At 50.3% G+C, this 20,017-nt stretch overlaps 1 protein-coding gene and 2 long non-coding RNA genes across 4 annotated transcripts; 1 reads left to right on the forward strand and 2 right to left on the reverse strand.

Moving 5' to 3' along the window:
• The first annotated feature begins 2,409 nt into the window (after positions 1-2,409).
• LOC143679996 (uncharacterized) lies at positions 2,410-4,958 on the forward strand. 2 transcript variants are annotated; one of them, XR_013174005.1, is made up of 3 exons: positions 2,410-2,940; positions 3,088-3,123; positions 3,960-4,958. It is a non-coding gene; the product is annotated as an uncharacterized LOC143679996 (long non-coding RNA). The 2 variants fall into 2 exon arrangements; XR_013174004.1 differs by having other exon boundaries at positions 2,410-2,586.
• A 3,636-nt stretch (positions 4,959-8,594) lies between these two features.
• LOC143679995 (intraflagellar transport-associated protein-like) lies at positions 8,595-9,881 on the reverse strand. The gene has a single exon (XM_077156544.1). It carries the CDS (start codon positions 9,726-9,728, stop codon positions 8,997-8,999), a length of 732 nt encoding a protein of 243 aa, XP_077012659.1. The 5' UTR covers positions 9,729-9,881; the 3' UTR covers positions 8,595-8,996.
• Positions 9,882-16,842: 6,961 nt separating this feature from the next.
• On the reverse strand, positions 16,843-18,521 carry LOC143678755 (uncharacterized). The gene is made up of 3 exons (XR_013173431.1): positions 18,074-18,521; positions 17,759-17,871; positions 16,843-17,677 (listed from the first exon to the last, which is right to left on the reverse strand). It is a non-coding gene; the product is annotated as an uncharacterized LOC143678755 (long non-coding RNA).
• Positions 18,522-20,017: the final 1,496 nt, after the last annotated feature.

The raw sequence follows: 20,017 nt of genomic DNA on the forward strand, positions 1-20,017 counted from the left end.
GTGTTCACTGAATAGGGTACAAAGCATTATCTCCATTTTACAGGTGAAGAAACATAGGATGATATTTGACAAAGCTGAACCCGGGTCTGTCAGGTGCCAGTGACTGCCTGAGCTTTCCGAAATGCCCAAAGGTCTCTCTGGAACAATGGACTTGTATCTCACTAGGAACGTAAAATCCCTTCTGTTTTCTCAGTGATCTCCTTGCTTTCCCTCAAGTTCTAGGACACTGTAAGCCTTTGGGCACTTCTGAGCGCAGCCACCAAGTGGCGACATTGCATGATTATGTCTCAGCCGGTTTCCTATGAGGAAGCGGTAGGGGGTGTGCCCGTTGTGTGTTGCCTGCTGCTAGGGGCATTTTGCACAGTGTTTTATTTAGTTTCCCCAACAGCCCTGCAAAGTAGGTATTATTCTATTTGATAGAAGATGCTATTGAGCCCTGTCTACAATCACAGAGCTGCATGGTAGAAGCATGAATGGAATCTGTAATTGCCTGGCCCTAAGGTCCTGCCTCCAAGCAGGCTGAACTCCCAGTGAAAGGTCATTCCAAGCCCTTTCATGCTCTGGTGGAGGGTAGAGGGGGTCCCCCTTGAACCTGGGCTGGGACTGTCTAGCGAGGAGGGAGGGTGGATGAAGAGTGACCGAGCCTTAGCTTTTGTTATGGACAGGAAGAGCTAGGTTTTAAGCTGACAATCACATACTTGAAAGTGCTCTTGTGAGAGCCTGAGGACACAGCTAAATCGGAGACCAGCGCAACGTCCTCCAGCAAGTTTTCCTTCTGCTTTGGGACCGATAGCCTTTCCCTGGGGGTGGAGTAGCTGCTGGGGTTCAGGGGCCATGCCGCAGGAACAGCGTGTCCTGCACAGGTGGCGTCAGAGTCACCCACAGACGGTGCCCTGGAGCCAGCTGCTAGCGGCGGTGGGAGCTGCTTCTGTGCTTCTGTCCCCAACTCTGTTCATGTCATCAGCAGAAGTTGGAGTCGTGACGCCACAGACACTGGTGAAGGCTAGAAACCAGGCTCTCAGCTCTTGAAGAGCAGATGAAAAACTGCTCCCCGCAAATCACTGCCCACTGAGCAGCAGGAGGCTCCCACCGAGAGGCGAGAGGGAGCACAGAGGGGCCCGGGGAGCCCATGGGCTTAGGGCTCCCCACTCAGGCTCACTGGGGGGCCTTCAGTCTTTGGAGGGAGGAGATTCAAGACAGTGGAATTGCTTCACAACGGAAATTGCTCTTTTTCCCTCTCTCCCAGTTTTTATTGCTGAGGACAAATGACTGACTTTGAGAAGCTAAGCACGCCTGTGAGGTGTCTCTGCTGGAAAGCAGGATGGCTGGGAGAGAATGTGTCTCTGGGCCCAGCTCTGTGATGGGGTCATGTTGGGGTCCCAAGGAGGTGGGGCCCCCACAGGGGACAGGGCTGTGGTGTTAGGGATGGAATGAAGGAGGACAGAGACTGCTCTGCTCCCCTGAGGTCAGCCAGGAGAGGGGTTCTAATGGGCCCCTCCCGAGGCCGTGGTGTCTGTCTGTCTGTCGGTGCTGGGTGGGTCGTGCTGCCTGAGAAGCTACATCTGGGCTCAGGGACTGCGGCAGATGGTGACCAGGACAAGAACCTTCCATGGCCTGTGTTTTCATGGCACGGACGTGTTCAGTAAATATTTGTTGGGTGAAAAATCAATCCATGGTGCCAGCTGGAGCTTAGCAGCCAGCTCAGCTGTTTTTCTTGTTTCTAAGCACCAGGGACAGCCCTGGGGTCTTTGCAGGCAGGGCTGGGCGTGGAGCGAGGCCAGCAAGACCCCTCCCGGTGCCACCCTGCACATCACGGCCTAAGAGTGAGGGTCTCCTTGTCTCCTCCTGCCTGGCCCCGCCACAGGGACGGGCACCTGCTTCAGCCAGGGGAGGACACGCGTGACGCCCGGCTGCGCCTCCGACGTCCCCTCACTTTGCTAAGACAGGTGGCGAGCCCAGCACAGAGTTGGGGCTGCGCGGGAGCGCGGGCGTGGGGGCCTTCCGCCCACGCGGGGCTTCTCCTCCCGAGAGAGGACCGAGCCGGCGTGGCTGCCGCGCCGCTCACGCCCCGGGGGAAGGAGGCTGGGAGCGCGGGGCCGGGAGCCCAGGAAGGCCGCGTCCCCCCGGGAAGGGGGCGGCTCCCCGCAGCGCACACCCTGAGCTCCCGCCCGCGGGCGCCTCTCGGGCCAGCAGCCGGCACAGGTCTGGGCCGGGGGTCCCGGCGGACGGAGCCGCGGCGGGGCGGGGGCGCCGCGGTCCTCGGCCCCGGGCTGCAGCGCTGGTCCCGCCCGGCCGCCCCGCCCTGCGGCTGCTCCCCGCTGAGGCCCTCGGGGTGGGGGTAGGGGTGGGGGCGGGGGTGGGGGTGGGGGTGGGGGCGGGGGTGGGGGGAGGCGCCGCCCCGAGGCCGGCCTGGCTGCGGGCTCCGGGAGAGGCCGCTGGGCTTCGAGGCCGGAGAGGGGCCTTGGCCTGGCTCTGCCGCTGGCTCGCGTTGCGGACCTTGGGTTTATCGGGTCCTCTCAGGAACCTGCTGCCTCAGCTGTAAAACGGGGAGGTCATCGTGATGCCTCGCCCAGGAGAAAGTGCTTTGTGAGTGGAAAGTGCCAGAACGGTGGGAGGTGCTGATGATGGTTCATCTCGGGCTCCTCTGACCGCCTGGAGACTGGAGATGCCCGTTCCGTAGAGTCCCAGGATGCAGCAGCGCAGCCTTTGGGCACCGCTCAGACGTCTCCCTCCTTAACCCTCAGACCTTAGCCCAGGGTGGGGGGCCCCTCTCGCTGCCGTGGGGCGCGTCACCCGCCTTCGGGGACCCTCACCCCGGAAGGGCTTCTCTCGGCTGTCCAGCCTCGGAACGGACAGCCTTCCCCACTGTCCTCTCACTTCTCTTTCGGAAGTTATAAAAGAAACTATAGAAACTCAACCACGTCGTTGAAGAGCCAGATGGTGAGCAGCTATTGATGATGCTTACTTTTGATATTGCCAGCTGGTGGAGTAGGAAAGAATGTAATTTTAGTCTTAAATCTGTTGTAATACTTGTACGTTAGTTTGCCACACTCATGCATTGCTTTTTTTTTTTTTTTGCATGGGCAGGCACCAGGAATCGGACCTGGGTCTCCAGCATGGCAGGTGAGAACTCTGCCTGCTAAGCCACCATGGCCTGCCCCTCATGCGTTGCTTTTAAGAAAACACATAAATATATTTAATTTTCCAATTTAAAATAATGTCTCCTCAAGGGGAGCAGCCCCTGCTCTCTGCTGTGCTGCCTCACCCTGACCTAGGCGGGGACAGGGGAGGAGGCTCTGAGCCCTGAGCGCATGGGAGGTCAGTGTCTCCCAGAGAGCAAGGTCTCCTCCGGTTCTGGGGCCTTTCCAGGGGGACCAGGATTGTCCTGACTCTTCCGGTCAGCCTCAGGTCATGGCTGTGCAAACGTGATAAGAGGGCTGGAAGGAGGGGTTGCAGTGGACGCAGGAAGGAGGCTGCCCACATGGCTCGGAGCGCCCACCGCTGGGACCCTCGTCGGAGGCAGGCCCTGGGCGCACCCCTCACGCAGGACCTTCCCTCGGCATTTGTGAGGATGGACAGCTCCTGCCCGTGGGTCACTTCCCCACCAGCTCTGCCTCTTCTGAGCTCCTCTCTGCATTGCCAACCACCGCGTGTCCTGCAGGCCCCGCATGCTCAGCCGGCCCGGGCTGGGACTCAGCCTACCCCAGGGTGCCTTCTTGCCTTCAGCCCTCTGCCCTGCGATCCCACCGCAGCAAGGTGTCCCTCTGTCCAGCGCCTCTGCCCTCCCTCCCTGTCCTGACTCGGCCCCTCCCCTCTTGCCTGGATTGTGATGTCTCCTGACAGGTCTGGAGGCCCCGAGTGTCTCCCAGCCAGCCACGCTGCCCTGTTCACCTTCCCGAAGGGCTTCTCCATGGTCAGAAAGCTTCGTGATTTCTAATTATCCATGGACTTTATTTCAGATGCCTCAGCCTGGCGTTCAGCGTCATCCACAGCCCGTCTACTAGAGTGTGGTCCTCAGAGCAGCCGCCCCGGCACCTCCAGGAGGTGGTGATCACTGCACAACCGCAGCTCCCCCCAGCCTACTGCTCAGAACCGCCTCTTTAACAAGGCTGTCTGTCGCCTGAATTGAAAGCATAGACGTTTAAGAATCACTTGACTTTAACATTTTTCAATATGTATGTAATCAAACCGATATAATCGGAGTCACATGTGTATGTTTTTTCAGAACTGTACTGAAAAGACTCAGTCCCTACTAGCCCCAGAGCCATTCCCCAGAGGCAAACACCTTTATCATCATTTTTGGTTTTAGTTCTTCTATGGTTACTTCTACGTCTGTAGGTGAGGCTATTTCTGGGTGTTCAACTGAGGCATCACCCACTAACTTCCTGGTGAATTAGCCATTCGTGCCACCCCTGTCTCCTTTCTCCATCTCCCAGTGGGTACGATTGTTCCTTTGTGTTCCTTGCTTCCTCTCATGTCAGGTAACCTTTGGTTGTCCTCATATCTTAAAAAGAGCCAGGGATATTTAAGATGTAATGGAGAGGCTGGAGGGAACTGCCTGAAAATGTAGAGCTGTGTTCCAGTAGCCATGTTTCTTGATGATGATTGAATAATGATATAGCTTTCACCATGTGACTGGGTGAGTGTGAAAACCTTGTGTCTGAGGCTCCTTTTATCTACCTTGTCAACAGACGAGTAGAACATATGGAATAAAAATAAATAATAGAGGGAACAAATGTTAAAATAAATTTGGTTTGAAATCCTAGTGATAAATGAAAGCGAGGGGTAAGGGGTAGGGTATGTATAAATTTTTTTGTTTTCATTTTATTCCTTTTTCTGAATAGATGCAAATGTTCCAAGAAATGATCATGATGATGAATGTGCAACTGTGTGATGATATTGTGAATTACTGATTATATATATAGAACGGAATGATCAAAATAGGAATGTTTGAGTTTGTTTGGTGTTTTTTTGGTATTAAAAAAAAAATTCCACCCCCCCCCCCCCCAAAAAAAAAATCAGGGAGTTCTGTTCCACTCTGGGGTGGGGGCAGGGAGCTTGCTTTTGAGCTGAGGAACGCCTAAATGTCAGAGTGGGGGGGTGGGGTAGGGGTCTTTCCTCTGAGGCTCCATTGCCCGCACTAGGTACCCGAGTTCTCTCCCGGATTTGGAAGGTCCTGTCTGGCATTTCAGAAGAGTTCTCTTCATTGATGGCTGAAGAGAAAATGCCTGGCTCCTTGATACTCAGTGCCTGGAGTTGGGGAGTGGGTTGGAGGGATTGATTTTTTTCCTACCCACACCTCATTAGTCCAGCTGTTTCTGCTGCACCTCCCACTCACCCTCCCTCTTACCTGGACTCAGTTCAGAGTCCCTGCAGGTATCTCTGGGCAGATGCCTCTGTTCTCTGCTGCACCCCTGTGCATGTATTCCAGGGCAGTGGTTCTCAAACTTGGGCTCACCTGGGTAAATAAAAAAATACATTTCCCTGGGCACTACCCCAAGAGATTCTGATGTAATTGGCCTGGGGTCAGTCTGTGTCTCAGCGGGCCACCCTCTTTCACTTCTGTCTTCCAGACACTCTGGTCTGTTGATTAGCTACCCCCCGGTCTCTCGCTGATGTTGTGAATTTATACACTTTAAATAAATTTACTATGGTTTAAGGGGCTTCTGGAAGGAGAAGAGACAAATGCATATGCTTGGTTCATAAACATGTTAAACAAGAAGTCCAAAGCCTAGTTATCATCTCCATGTCCATCTCAGTCTCCGAGGAGTCTTTTTTGAAGTCTATAATCTATCCAATACAAGCAAACCAGCAAACAAACTCCAAAAACATTTCCATCCCCCTATATATACTTGACTCTTTCCCATAGCTGTAAATTCACTCATGCAACTCCCTTGGTAATTTCTGAGCCCAGAGATGAGTTGCGGCTGGAGTAGGTCGGCCTCTGCCATCTCTCCAGCCTCCCTCTGCTCGGTGATGGCTCTAATGCTTCCCAGCACCACGTGCTCACAGTGCATGAAAGGCTGGAGCCAGAAGGCAGCATGGAGGAGTTTTTCCTCACTCTTCTTCCTCTTGTCAGAAAGGAATTCCTTCTCAGTAGCCCGGGGACTTTTTCTTACACATCATTGGCCAGGAAAGGGTCACATGTCTACCGTAAGATTAGGGGCTAACCCCGCCCACCCACCATCCTTGATATGAGGAACCCCTACTTGACACCTGAACCAGCGAGGATTCTGTTAGTAAAAGGAGGTGACTTTGGGGGAGGAAATGGATGGTACCAACCACAGTATTTTTTTTCTTTTCCGTTCCTTCTTTCTCTCCCTGGGGACACTCGTTATCCATATGTTTGCTTTCTGTTGTCCATTCATATTGCCCTTCTTTATTCTAATTGCTTCTCTCTTGTTTTTTTAACATTTAGTTTCTCATCCTGTCTTCCACATCATCGATGTGGCTTCCTGTCATGTTGATTCTGTCCTTCACATTTCTAAATTCTGCTGGAGAATTACTTTTCCTCTCTATTTTCTTAGCCCCGCCCTCCCCCTGAATCGTGCTCTGTTTTCTTATCAGTTTCTCCTCCCGGGTTCCATGTCCTTTGCACACCGTAATTCCTTTCCTGTGTTTTGGCAGCCCGCATATGTGTGTGTGTCTCCTGCTAGTTTTTCTGCTTTTCCGTCCTTAATTGGAGTCTTTCTATTGGTTCAGCTGTTTGCCTCCAAATAGCGTAGGTGGATCCCTTCTGACTTCGCGTCCTGTTCGCCAGGGCACCGCTTAACCCTTACCACAGCGTCCACGTTAGAGAACTAGGCTAATGGTCTGGCTGCTTGGTTGGTCTCTCAGCCGCCTGGGCAGCGGAGGATGAACGCAGGACGTGGCAGCTGGAGGTCGGGAATCCTGATCCACCCCACCCATTCCGTGAAAGCCACATCAGAAATAATCTCCCACGAGTGGGGAACGTCGTGTTCTGTGAGGGATACCCTTTCGAATGCCGTTCCCCTCTCCCCTGCAGAATGGGCCAGCCACGTGGTACGACCCCCTTGCGGTCCACGGACTTCTGACTCTCCATAGATGGGCTTGCTGCCTGCCCCTCGTGCCCTTTGGTGCTGCCGCCTTTCCTGTCTGGGCCAGTTACTCTTAGGAAGTTATTTATGAAACTGGTATACCCAGGTACAGTTCCAGCAATCTGCAAGTTAAAATTTGTGTATTTCAAGCTTTCATCCTGATAATACTCTATAGACAATTGGGTGCCCGTTCTGCATCTAGTGATGGCCGCCTGGTAACGAAGTGCTCTCAGAGCTGCGCTTGCATTTGTGCGGAAGCATCTCCCCACTAGGGCCACATGATGACACGGAGCACAGTCCCGAGCGGGGCCACACCCTGCGTGGTCCCTGCAGAGGAGACGGTGGGAGGAATGGGCCGCCACAGGGACAAGGTGGGATGAAAATAATGGCACCAGTCAAAGGGCTTTAAGTGCATTCATTCACTGCATCTCTTAGCAGCTCTGTGAGGGGAAGCACTCTGATTACTTCCATTTTATAGACGAGGGTACTGAGGCACTTAAAGGTTAAAGTCCGTGCTCAAGAGCATGCAGCACTAAGTAGAATAAGGGCTGTAATGCAGCTTGGCTCCAAGGCCACATTTCTTTTCTTTCTTTTTTTTTTAATTAATTAAAAAAAAAATTACAAGAAACAAAAATATTCCCAACACATACACTCAGCAATTCACAATATCATCACATAGTTGCATATTCATCATCATCATCATTTCCCAGAACAATAGCATCAATTCAGAAAAAGAAATAAAAAGACAACAGAAAAATGTAACAAACAAAGAAAAAAAATTTTACAGGCCATACCCCTTACTGATCCCTTTCATTGATCACTAGCATTTCAAACTAAATCTATTTTAACATTTGTTCCCCCTATTATTTATTTTTATTCCATATGTTCCTCTCATCTGTTGACAAGGTAGATAAAAGGAGCATCAGACACAAGGTTTTCACGATCACACAGTCACATTGTGAAAGCTGTATCATTATACAATCATCATCAAGAAATATGGTTACTGGAACACAGCTCTACATTTTCAGGCAATTCCCTCCAGCCTCTCCATTACATCTTGGATAACAAGGTGATGTCTATTTAATGCATAAGAATAACCTACAGGATAACCTCTCGACTCTGTTTGGAATCTCTCAGCCATTGACACTTTGTCTCATTTCACTCTTCCCCCTTTTAGTCGAGAAGGTTTTCTCAATCCCTTGATGCTGGGTCTCAGCTCATTCTAGAGTTTTTCTCAATCCCTTGATGCTGAATCTCAGCTCATTTTGGGATTTCTGTCCCACGTTGCCAGGAAGATCCACACCCCTGGGAGTCATGTCCCACGTAGACAGGGAGAGGGTGGTGAGTCTGCTTGCTGTGTTCAAGGCCACATTTCTTAGCCGTTGAGCTGTAAGGCTTACATCAATTTGCCCAAAGGTGAATTCATCTTTGCTGAAAGGTGAATTTCAGCCCATCTGCTGAAAGACAAGTTGCAGAAGAATCCATTTCCCACATGATCATTACTAGGTATTAATTATTGATATTTATTATGTGCCAGGCACTGTGCTGTAGCTTTACACAGATTAACTTTTTTTTTATGTGCTACAATTTATTTTGCATGTGCAATTGTCCTGCACCCCCAAGAAGGTAGAATCATGTCTCCAATTTTCATTATCATACCCCACAGCACCTAGGATAACACTCTCATCAAAACGGACCCTTCAGTAGGTTCATTTTCCCCACTTCACATCCCCATCACTCCCTAACCAGTCATGGGAGGCAGCCACATGACAGAAAAGATCTCTGCACTAGCATCAGCACCCTACTGACCAACAATTCTGAAAATGAACGCACACATAAATTTCCACAAAAGGGATTACAGAAGGTTTATCTTCTATTCTTACGAATGCTGCCTGATTAAGAACAAAACAAAAATAAATGCAAAAATGTCCTAGAGAATCAGTCGTGAGGTTCCTCTAAGTCTGTGCTGGTGTTCTCTTGTTTTTGCTTGGCTAGCTCTTTGACAGCGTCCATCTCTGCAGGAGTGAACTTGGGGGTTAGCACCACATTGTCGTAATCAAATTCTTCATCAAGCGAGAATGGCTGAACTTCATCTCCAAGTATCTCTTCTATTTGTTTGTCTGCTCCTTTCACAGTGAGCCTTGGCTTTCCTTCACAGGTCAGAAGCCGGTCCACAGAAGGAAAGTAAGAAGGAACACTGGTGCTTACATCCGGTTCCACTTCTCCTGGAAGCAGCAGCAGATCCTGGCTTGCATGCACCTTAACCTCTTCATCCATGTCCAAGTCTTCCAATTCTAGAGAACTGTTTACCTTCACCTTTCCTGCTGGATTCAGATCACCTTGAACGAAGCTGCCAACCTTTTGGCCTTCATCTACCACAATCTGTTCTTCTTCTGAACACTGGGATAAAGTATGAAGAAAAGTGGTTTTATTTCCAAGATGCTGGTCATTTGGTTCATTTCTATGAGGAAATGTTACTGAGGTAAATTTGTTTTCTGAAGAATAGGTTTCAAATGTTCCTCTTCTGGTCTCATTATCTTTTGAAATATAAGTAAAAGTGTTCAGAAATTCTTCATATGTTTGCTCATGACAATTAACAAACTTATCCAAGACTTCTTCAATTAACCGGTCTTCATCCATGATCTCCAATCCTGCTATTTGGGCAGGCATGCCTACTTAGGAGGCTACTTTATCTGCCATTTCCTAGTTTTTCGCCTTGGCGCCCATCTAGTCACTTGGTGCTTCTCATGTCTGTATTCAGAAAGCCATGCAACGATTATCCTCTCCAGGAGCAACAAAGATAAATTATCCAACATCACACAGATTAACTTTTTAATCCCCACTTTACGGATGGAGATGTTCGGAAAAATTGAGGAACTTTCCCAGTGTCACTAGAATGTGGTGGCACTGCACTTGGGTGCCTTGGAGGCAGGGACCTGTCTTATTTTCCACTGTACTCCTCTCCCCTCATCCCAGCACATTGTAGACACGCAGTCCAGGTTGTAGGCTGGAAGCTGAGTGGATGAGTAAGTAAAGAGGTAACAAGAAGTGACTGTTCAGCTGAGAGCCCCAGTGAGGAGGCATGGAAAGAGCTCAGGAGGAACCTGATGGGAGAGGGCGGCCAGGCTCAGACCTGCACTTTCTATTTTACGTCGTTGGTTGTTCCTGCTGTGGCGCCGTGGGCAAGTGGGAGGTTTCGGATTTTATAAAACCAGGGCCTGAGAATATGGTTTCTTTGTACAAACCTTCCACCCTCTAACCCACCCTGCATAGGTGTCCCTTAGGCTTCCACTACTTGGAGGAGGGCTAAGCTCGGGCCCACTGACTCATGGGGGTGACCATGCTCAGAAAGGGGCATCTGGCCTGCAGGAGGACAATGGGGCATTGTTTATTATTTTAAAAGAACATATTGGTTACCCACAGGAGAGCTTTGAATAAATACCGCCATCTTGGGCAGGGATGCAGCTTATTCTGCAGCTCTAGGTTTCCTGGCACCAGGCAGCTTAAGAGATCAAGGACCTGGGATAAAAAAGGGATAAAGTGAGAGTGCTCAGGCTAATGGGAACCTCAGGGCCTCTCCCCCACGCCCCAGCCCTCAGCCTCACTTCCCATCTCCTCCCCACGTTCTCATACATTTCTCCTGGACTTGCGCCACGCCTCTGAACCCTCATGTCCAACTGCATCTCCAAGGGAAGACCCACAGCTGAGACCTGAGAGGCAGGTCTGACCCAGGATCAGCTGCAGGTCCTGTTGGCGAGCAGAGGTGGGGAGCTGGGAAAAGAGAAGAAAGGGTAAGACTGAGAGGCGGTGCCCCTCACTCACGTTCCCCCATCTGCCCAGATCGCTCTCCCTCAGTCAAGGGCAATGCCATCTTGCCGTACAATAAATAGAATGAGTTCTGGGGTGGAAGGGGAGTGACCGTGGGCACAAGCACGGAGCAGCAGGGTATGTGGGGGGGAATCAGGGAATGGCTTGAAAGCATCTTCCTAGCAGGGCCAGGGAGTCCAGTGCTGGGACCCAGGGTTGCGGTTGGGAGTGGTCAGGGGGAGGTCAGTCATCTAATTACCAAGCCTCGTTATGAAAAGAGACCTCATCTCTCGGCACTTCTGTCATCTCAAATCCCTCCACAGTATCCCTCCTGAGAGGCCATCCAGCCTAGGCTGGAACACCTGCAAGCCAGGAAGCTCAGTACCTCATATGGCCAGCAATCGCACAAGGTAGAGCTGGAGCACTCTTGAGACGAGCTGGGGTGGAAAAGCCTCATGTCTCCAATTTGTCTCCTTGCACTTATCTGAAAGCCACCCTTCGGTAACTCATTTTTTTGTTTTGGTTTGGGTTTTGCATGGGCAGGCACTGGGAATCGAACCCAGGTCTCTGGCATGGCAGACGAGAACTCTGCCTGCTGAGCCATCGTGGCCCACCCTCCCCTTCGGTAACTCTTACCCTTATCGAGATTCTGCTCCCTGGACTTAGTAACCAAATTCCCTCCTGAAGGTGTTGTCTTCATGCAGCTAGACCAGTAGAGGAAGCCAAAGCAGGAGAACCTCTGCTCTCCTCACTGCCGTTCACTGATTCATCTACCGAATATGTATTTGGTGGCTACAACTGAGCCAGTCCCTGTGTTAAGGATTGGGGATACATCAGTAAACAAAACAGATCTTTAAAAACCCTGTCCTCAAGAAGCTGACATTCTAGCAAAGAGATATGGGCCCTAAACAACAAACACCAACAATAAGCAATTTGGTGCTAGTTTAGAAGGAGGAAGGTGCCATGGGAAAAGAAGCAGAGAAGAACAAGGGGGATCAGAAGTGGCCCGAGCGGGCTGTAATTTTAAATAGGGTGCTCAGGGACGTCCGCACGGAGAGAGGAACATCTGAACACAGGCCTGGGAGACTTTTACAGCGTTAGACAATGGACACCAGAGGCAAGAGCGTCTCCGCAAAATGGAATAAGCCATAAGGCAGGAGCATGCCTGTTTGAGTGCAAACAACAGGGCGGGAGCAGAGGGACCTGGTGGGAGGCCACCAGCCCACAGGATTTCCTGAAGGATTAGACGTGGAGTATGAGAGAAGGAAAAGAATCAACAGGACTCCAAATTATGTTCCCTGAGCTTGAAAAATGTCAACTACATCCTGAGATGGAAAACAAGTTTGGGGGAGAAGATCAGGAATTTGGAACAAGTTGCATTTAAGATGCACGTTGGCTGTGTGAATGGAGACGTCAAGAAGAGAGTCAGAGATGTAGGTGTGGGGTTGGGAGAGGGGTCTGGAAATACAGATTTGAGATTCATTGGCACGAAGGTGTTTAAAGCTAGGAGGCTGCATGCGATCGTGGACGTCGCAGACGGTGGCAGGGCAGAGCTTCATGGCTACATCAGAAATTTGTTTTGCCTACAAATTCAAGATGGTCAAATGAGTACACCAATTTACTCCCCTCCTCAAATCCACTGAAACAGAGATATTAATTTTTATCATTTATTCCATCTGCTCTTCATGTGTAATCCCATCCCATCCTGAAATAACCTATGAAGGAGTTGTGTTATGCCCATTTCACGAATGAGAATACCAAGGCACTGAAATCACATAGTTAATACGTGGTGAAAACAGGTTTCAAACTCAGGAATTCAACTCTTAGCTTCTATGCTATACTGATAGAAAGTTTGTACCAGAAAATCTAAATTTTAACAATAAAAATTAAATCCAAAACGGAAGATCCAGGAAAAGGTGGGACTTAGGTTGTGTAATGAAAAATAAATCCCAAGCTCACATTCACACAGCAGCCCTAGAAAGCAACTGATCCAAAGAAAGTCAAAGGGCTCTGTGAGGGATGTGTCAGAAAGCACATTTGTATGTAATTCTACTATACAAATTACATGAATAAGAGCCCAAAAGAAAGATCCTGAGAAGGTCTTCATTACTGCTAAATGATAACAGGAAGAGATCTGATTCTTTAATAGCAACCACAATTATAATGGCAATTAGAAACCTTGGGGAAAACGAGATCGTCTGAGGGTCATGGTTCAGATTTGATGCAAACGCAAGTGGGGGGTAATTGTGAGTAATTGCTAGAGTAAAAGAAAAGAGCTTTCATGGAACATTCTCCTTCGAGTGGCCACGATTTAATTGCATAGTATTTTATTTCCTTTTCTATGGGTCTAATCACAGAACCGGGTATGGCAGTGAATAATGCTCATAGAATCATAATGCCTTAAATACGGCTTAAAGGTTTTTGGTTTTTAGAATCAGCACAGAGCACAGAAGATATAATTATGGTTGAGTATTAAATACTATAAACACACTCAATATAGAAGTATGGCTGACAGAAGTCAGGAGACAGAGAACAGAGAGAAGTTTGTGCGCTCCTTTCCTTGTTTTGTATAGGGGAGAATCAGTAGATTTTGCCTCAGGTTGTATATAAGAAATAGACCTTTAAGTACTGTTTTTAGGCACAAATGTAACCACTAGAAAAACCTGTTATATTACTGACCGCAAACCAGGAAATAGAGGAGTAGATGAAAGGGAGGACATACAACGCCCTAACTTCCTTCTCATTCCTACCATGTAATTAATAGATACTATCTGAGCTTAATAAGTCAAGAATGTATACTTTCATATTTCTAATGTATCATTTATATTTATAATATATATCATATAAATTTGTGTGTTAACAATCAGATAACTAAAAACAGAAATAAAGCAACACTGGAGTGTTAGGGAGAAGAAACTTTACTTCTTATTGTCTGCCTTCATCTAGTGTTTGAGTTTTTAAACTTGAGCATTTCTATTTTACGTCCGGGCCTATTTAGCACCGAGAAGCATCAGAACTGTTGGCTGTTCATTGAAAATTCAAGGAAGGTCGCAATTCCAATTGTGAACACTAGGTGTCACTGGAGCCTCAGGCTGGTGACGCGCCAGGGAGCAGCGCTGCAGTGACAACCTGGGAGAGCTACCTCCATCCCCTCGCCTTGGGGCCTTGAAGGGGAAGGCAGGGGGAGGGAGGCAGCCGCTGGAAGGTAGCAGCTTGGCCAGGGCCCGGAGCTGGCATTCTGCACCCAGCCAGCAGGCCCCGCCGTGGGCAGCCTCGAGTCTGTGAGTGGTGAGCAGACCTGCCTGAGCAGCTCTAGATGACATCACCACAGGAGAAAGCATCCCAGTGGGGAAGTTGCCACAGAGAAGCTGAGCCAGGGCCAGCCTGCATTCTGCGGGCAGAGACTATGAGGAAGCAGAGGAAGCCAGTCAGGAAAGAAAAAACAGAAACTCGTGGGCAGAAAGAAGCAATTACATCAAACGAGAGCAGCTGAGCCTGAGGTCCTCGGTTGCATCGCCACCACCAGCTTTCGGAACTCGGGCAAGCTGCTAGCCCAGGGGAGCTGAGAACGCTCACCTGGAAAGCGGGATGATACCAGGACCCACTTCAAACAGTCCTTGGGAAGACTGTTGTTTTGTTTTTAATTTCAAAAACTATTTTTTCAGTTTGCAGTTTCCTATAAAGTTCAGCATACACTTACCGTGCAACCCTGGAATAAACCCAGGTGAAATGAAAATCAGGGTTTACACAAAACCCTACACGCGCATGTTTTTAGCAATTTTGTTTGTGGTTGACCCAAACCGGAAACAATTCAAATCTCCCTTCCCTGGGAATAGATAAAGAAAATGGGGGGACATCCCATGCAATAGAATGCTATTCAGCAGTAAAAGGAAGAAATTGCTGATACATACAACAACCTCATGTATGTTGAACCTCAAAGACATGATGCCAAGTATAAGAAATCATTCCCAGAGTGGGATGCAGCGCATGGTTGCATTCTCAGTGACTTTCTTACAAAGGCACAATTACAGGGACAGCACAGATCAGCGTCTGCCAGAGTTGGGGCAGGGGGAGGCTCACTACCGAGGGACATGGGAGAACCTGGGGAGATAATGGAATTTTCTTCCCTGATTGTGGTGCTGATTAGATCCCGGGCACATGTGTCACAACTAACAGAACCATACACTAAAAAGAATAATCTCACTGTGTATAGATTTTTCAATGAATTTTCAATGATTTCACGTTCATTTCTGCCTGGGAGTCTGAGCCCTTTCTGTGCTCGCCTCTGGGCCTCTCCTCCCCCAGAACCTTGGAATGTTCTGCATTCCAGGCACTCATTAAATATTTTGAAAATGACGAATGAATGAAATGCTTAGAACCATGATTAGCTCATGGGAAGAACTCCTAGAGCATTAGCTAACAGTATCATTGCATATAATTATATTTATCGCTATTAGTAATCATGGTTCCAGTCCATGTGTCGCCTTAAAATGACAAACAGCCTGGGGGCCATCTAAGTGGGCTTCTCTTCTCTTCTTATGGGAGGATGAAGCTTACACACCCTGCAGAGGCTCAGCCAGGGGGGGTCAGAGCTCTCTGCCCTGAGGCTCACAGACTGTGGGGACCCCGGGCAGACCCGAGCTGAGAGAGGCACCCACGCCTGCGGCCATCCTGGCATAGAATCCCCGCTGCAGATCCCAAGGGGTGTGGGGCTGGGGCGCAGACTGCCAGGCTGCCTTGGGCCGCCTCCCCCCAGCCTCTACCCACTCCACCCCCCCAAGTCATGGGCTTCTCTGGGGCGCTGGGGTTCCCGCCACGTCGGGAGGGGGCAGGAGGGTCCTAGCTGGTCCCAAGAACCTCTGCCCTCAGCTCCTGCCCTGACCATGACCATTTCCACCCATCCTCGCTCCTGTCACCCCACCCACGTAGCCATCGGTAGCCAGTAAGAGCCCCAGGGTCGGAAAGGCTGAAACAGGCTGCTCCTTTGGAGGGGCACGTTTGGTCACAGCGGCTGGAGCCTGCGGAAGGAGACCGAGGTTGCCAGGAGACGTCTGCTGCAGCTTGGCCCCCAGAAGCACAGCGGCTGACTTTCCTCTAACACTCAGATGCATCTGCAGGAAAACTTAAGGCCCATACCCAAGAACACCTCGGGTCGTTATTTCTTTTAAAATTTCTCTGGCATGTCTTCTGTAGTTAATATTAAGATCAACTGGTTAAATGAAGCCATACGTGTTGAGAAACAGCACAGCGGGAAAGGACGACTACACCTGTGGGGCCTGAGTGAACATACTGCCTCCTCCTCCTCCAACACATTTTGAAGTGAAACGAGAGCCTCTTAGCTCCCAGATGTGATCACTGGCACCTTTGAGGTGCTTCCTTTATCAGTCCATAGATTGCCATAAAACGTTGTGAGACCACCTCGGCTAAGCCTATTTCTGACCTTGTTCCTCTCTCATCTCACCTGAGCTTCCTGCCTCTCTTCTCTCCCCCAAGTGAAAATTCCACCACCCAGACGCACCTCCTCTCGCCGCGCCCTCCTGCCTCTCGGTCAGCTGCTCCCGTCCCCTCCCTACACAGGCCCAGTGGTCACTCCTTCCCAAAGCCCTTGCACTGGGCAGCTGCCCTCCACCTCCCACCCCACCCTCACGTTTCTCAAGCCAGACCCCCTCCTCCTCTGCTCTATTCTCGCCTCCCCACTCAGCGCCTGGCCGTGGCCCGCTGCCAGCTGCCCCGTGGCCCCTCTGGACAGAGGCCCCAGCCCCAGCCCTCCTGGTCAGGTCCTCCAGGAAGCAACGCTGTGGCGAGGCCCACGCCCTGCGCGGGATTTGGAAGTGCCCACCCGAGAGGCGGAGAGACGAGGGAACGCGGTGAGGAAAGCGTGGACAGGGTGACTGTCGCACGGAAGGCAGCGCGATATTTGTGGCCACTTAATTTATAGGTTTGGACTCGCAGACAACACAGACTTCAGTGACAGAAAAACAGATTTTATTAGGAGAGGAATTAAAAGATCTTTCAAAAATTAGGCACAGTTGCATCACCAGACAAGACGGCACCAACACCTGAACAGAAGTGCGGGGAAGTCTCAGAAGCAGCATTCCAAGTCTCACTCGTGGAAATCCACAGCAAAGCTTTCTCTTCCTGGAGAAGATTCTGATGGGATGCTCCCTCTTTGTCATAAGAGTCTCCTCTCTCTTTCTTCTTTCTCCTCTCTTTCTCTAACTGCTTGCATGCAGCTTTTATGATATCTTCACACAAAGTGGCCACATTCCAATTAGCTTATGTGACGGTCCCAGTTGGGTCCTCTGGGAACTGGCTAGGGACTGAGCGGTGCTTCCTGGGACCCCGATATCTCGATCACAGTCCACCTCCTTCCGGGGGACACGGGGCTCCCAGCTGCAGTGCACGTTCCGACTGCTCCTCACCAGGGCATGTGGTGGCAGCATCGGTTGAACAGAACTGACACTACAAGTGTATCTTTTCCTTCCAGTGACTTAGGGCTGGTGGTGCTGGCCACAGAGTCGAGGTGTGAGGAGACGCCGTGGGAGCTGAGCAGGTGCAACTGCTCTGCTCTGGGCCCTCTCGAGAAGAAAACCTCACCTCCCTGCAGCCCCCAGAAAGGAGAGCAGAGGAGAAGTTCCCTGCCTGCTCCCTCCCTTCTCCCCTTTCCAGGTGGCCAAGCCCCCGGGGGCTGCTAACCCCACACCATTTCAAGTGTGTCAACCGCAGCTCAGGAAGGCAGACCCCACGCCTGCCACGTGGCGTTTCGTTGAAGTCCAGAAGCGGAAGGACACCTGGGCTCTCAGCAGGGAGCACTGAGAACAGAGGAAAGGAAGGAGGCAGCTCAGGGACCCCGAGAAGGAGCCGGAGAGCCCACCTCCAGCTCAGACCATTACCCTGCCAAGGAACGGGAGCAGGGCCTGCTGGAAAGGAAAGCTGGGCCGTCATCCAAGAGCAGAGAAAGCAGGGATGAGGGAATTTTGTGGAACCAATTTCACTGAAGGAAACCCTGGAGATGTAAATGACAAACAAGTCCTCAAGGTGCAGCCCGAGGGACCCAGGACCCCCCACCAGCCCCACCAGGCCCTTTCTTAAGGCTGAGGGTCAGTCTACTGTCCTGTTCCCAAGACCTTCCTTGAAAACCTGGAGCTGGGGAAAGAGCTCGCCAGGACACTCGCTCCTTTCTGCCCCTGGTCAAGAGGACCACTCACCTCCGTGTCAGCCCGTGAGGGTGGGCGATGTGTCCACCTGCCCCAGGCAGGGGGTGCCGGGAAAAGGGAGGCTGCACACAGCACATCCTCCTTCCGGGGTATGGCCAGAGAAGGCAGGGGGCCCACTGTGCTCGGGCAGGGGCTGTCAGGCTGCAGAGGCTCAGAACCTGCCACCGGAGCTGTTCTCCTGCAGTGAGGGCTCCAGCCCCTCCCCGCCAGCTCCCCCACGGGGCACAGCAAGGAGAGACGCTCATCTCTCAGGCTCCCTCTGTGCAAGAAAGGCCAAGAAAAAATATGAAATCTGAAAACTGGTTTTTTTCTTGAAGAACTGAAGCTGGCATCTTGTCAGTAAAGTTCTTGCTAGTGAGATTTAAAGGGAAAACCTCAAAGCTAAAGCTTTTTGGTGCTCTGTTTTCGGTGTTTTTCGCTCTGACTGTACTTATTGTTCTCAAACTCCTAACAACCCATGGCAGAGAGAACTCCCTCAATACAATGAAACAATTATTTTTTTCAAATACTTCATGTTCAAATGTTTAGGTTCTGTTAGTTTCTAGGACTAAAATGTTTAGATAAATTCTTTTATTTAAGTCATAAGAGGATAGTTAGCATAAAAAGTAATTGTGGTTTTAAAAAAAATTAGGTAGCTGTGGTGTCTAGAACAGGCAAATTCACAAGGGCTGAAAGTGGACTGCGGTTAGCAGGGCCTGGGGGATTAGGAGGGGAGAACTATTGCTCGATGGATGATTAATACGTTCTAGAAATAGGTGGTGGTGATGGTTATACACCATTGTGACTGTACTTAATGCTACCGAATTGTACACTTAAAAATGGGAAAGTGTGTATTACGTATTTTTTATCACAATGAACACTGAAAACATGTCTGTATAGCTGACATAAGCAACTCAGCAGTAAATTTGTCACATTTCCTTTTTTCAAATGCTTATTATTCAAGGAGTTATTTTTAATGCTGAAAAGATCATTGTGGGATCAAGGAAACAATCGTTCCTTTTGATGATTTTTTTCATCAAAAACTGTTTTTAACAACTTCTGAATGTTTTATGGAAACCTAAAGCCAAGGTAATGATTTTGTTCGGATAGTTGCCGCCTTCCACATCTCCAGCTGCTCTCCACCTCCCACCCGCTTTCCCCTTTCTCACGATGGCAGCTGCCCCAGGGCCGACAGCTCTTAAGGTTTTCACAAAAACTCCCAGCAGCTATCAAGAGTTCCTGAACCTGCGACTTCCCTGATTTTGGATCCCTTGTCCCTGTCCCCACAGCAAAGACCAACGCAAAGGGGCCCAGAAATAGCCAAGCACGAGGAAGTCCAAGGTCAGGGTCAAGGGAAGAGAAAAATCCAGAGAGTGAGTGGTGAAAGCTCTCAAGGGAAAGAAGCATAAACTCGGCCCTGGGTGCTTTGGGAGGAAGGGAAGGGGGACCATGGGGGTGGGATTCTAACGTCCAGAAGGCCAGTGGACCGCGGGACACTGAGGCTCACGCCCCACAGCGGACCTGGGGACCAGGTTCCTGAGTTCGCCGGCCTCAAAGCGGGAAGGAGCCCGGCGTCTGACCCTGCACCCTAAGGTGCTCGAGAGCAGCCCTGGCTCTGGGTGCGAACCACACAGGCAAGCAGCACAAGATTCAGAAAAGTAACAAGTGAGCAAAAGCGGGCTGTGGTGGCGGCCAGCGGGTGAGGCTGCCCGCCTGGGGACCAGGCTTCCTAGCCCACAGCATTCTCTAGAAGAGTCGGTGAGAATGAGCAGATGGCTGCACATCAGAGCAGGATTTTCCATAGCAGGATGTGCTTAAGGAAAGAGAGTAGGATCGAGAAAAATGCACAAGTGAAATATATAGTCCTACCCGATGCTTTCAGAACTCTGTCCCAGGGTTGCTGAGCCCCTGATAGATGCTGCACCTTCTCAGAGGTTCTAGCTGCCCACACCCAAC

The sequence above is a fragment of the Tamandua tetradactyla genome, chromosome 4 (assembly GCF_023851605.1).
Source record: "Tamandua tetradactyla isolate mTamTet1 chromosome 4, mTamTet1.pri, whole genome shotgun sequence".
NCBI classification, from domain to species: Eukaryota; Metazoa; Chordata; class Mammalia; order Pilosa; family Myrmecophagidae; genus Tamandua; species Tamandua tetradactyla.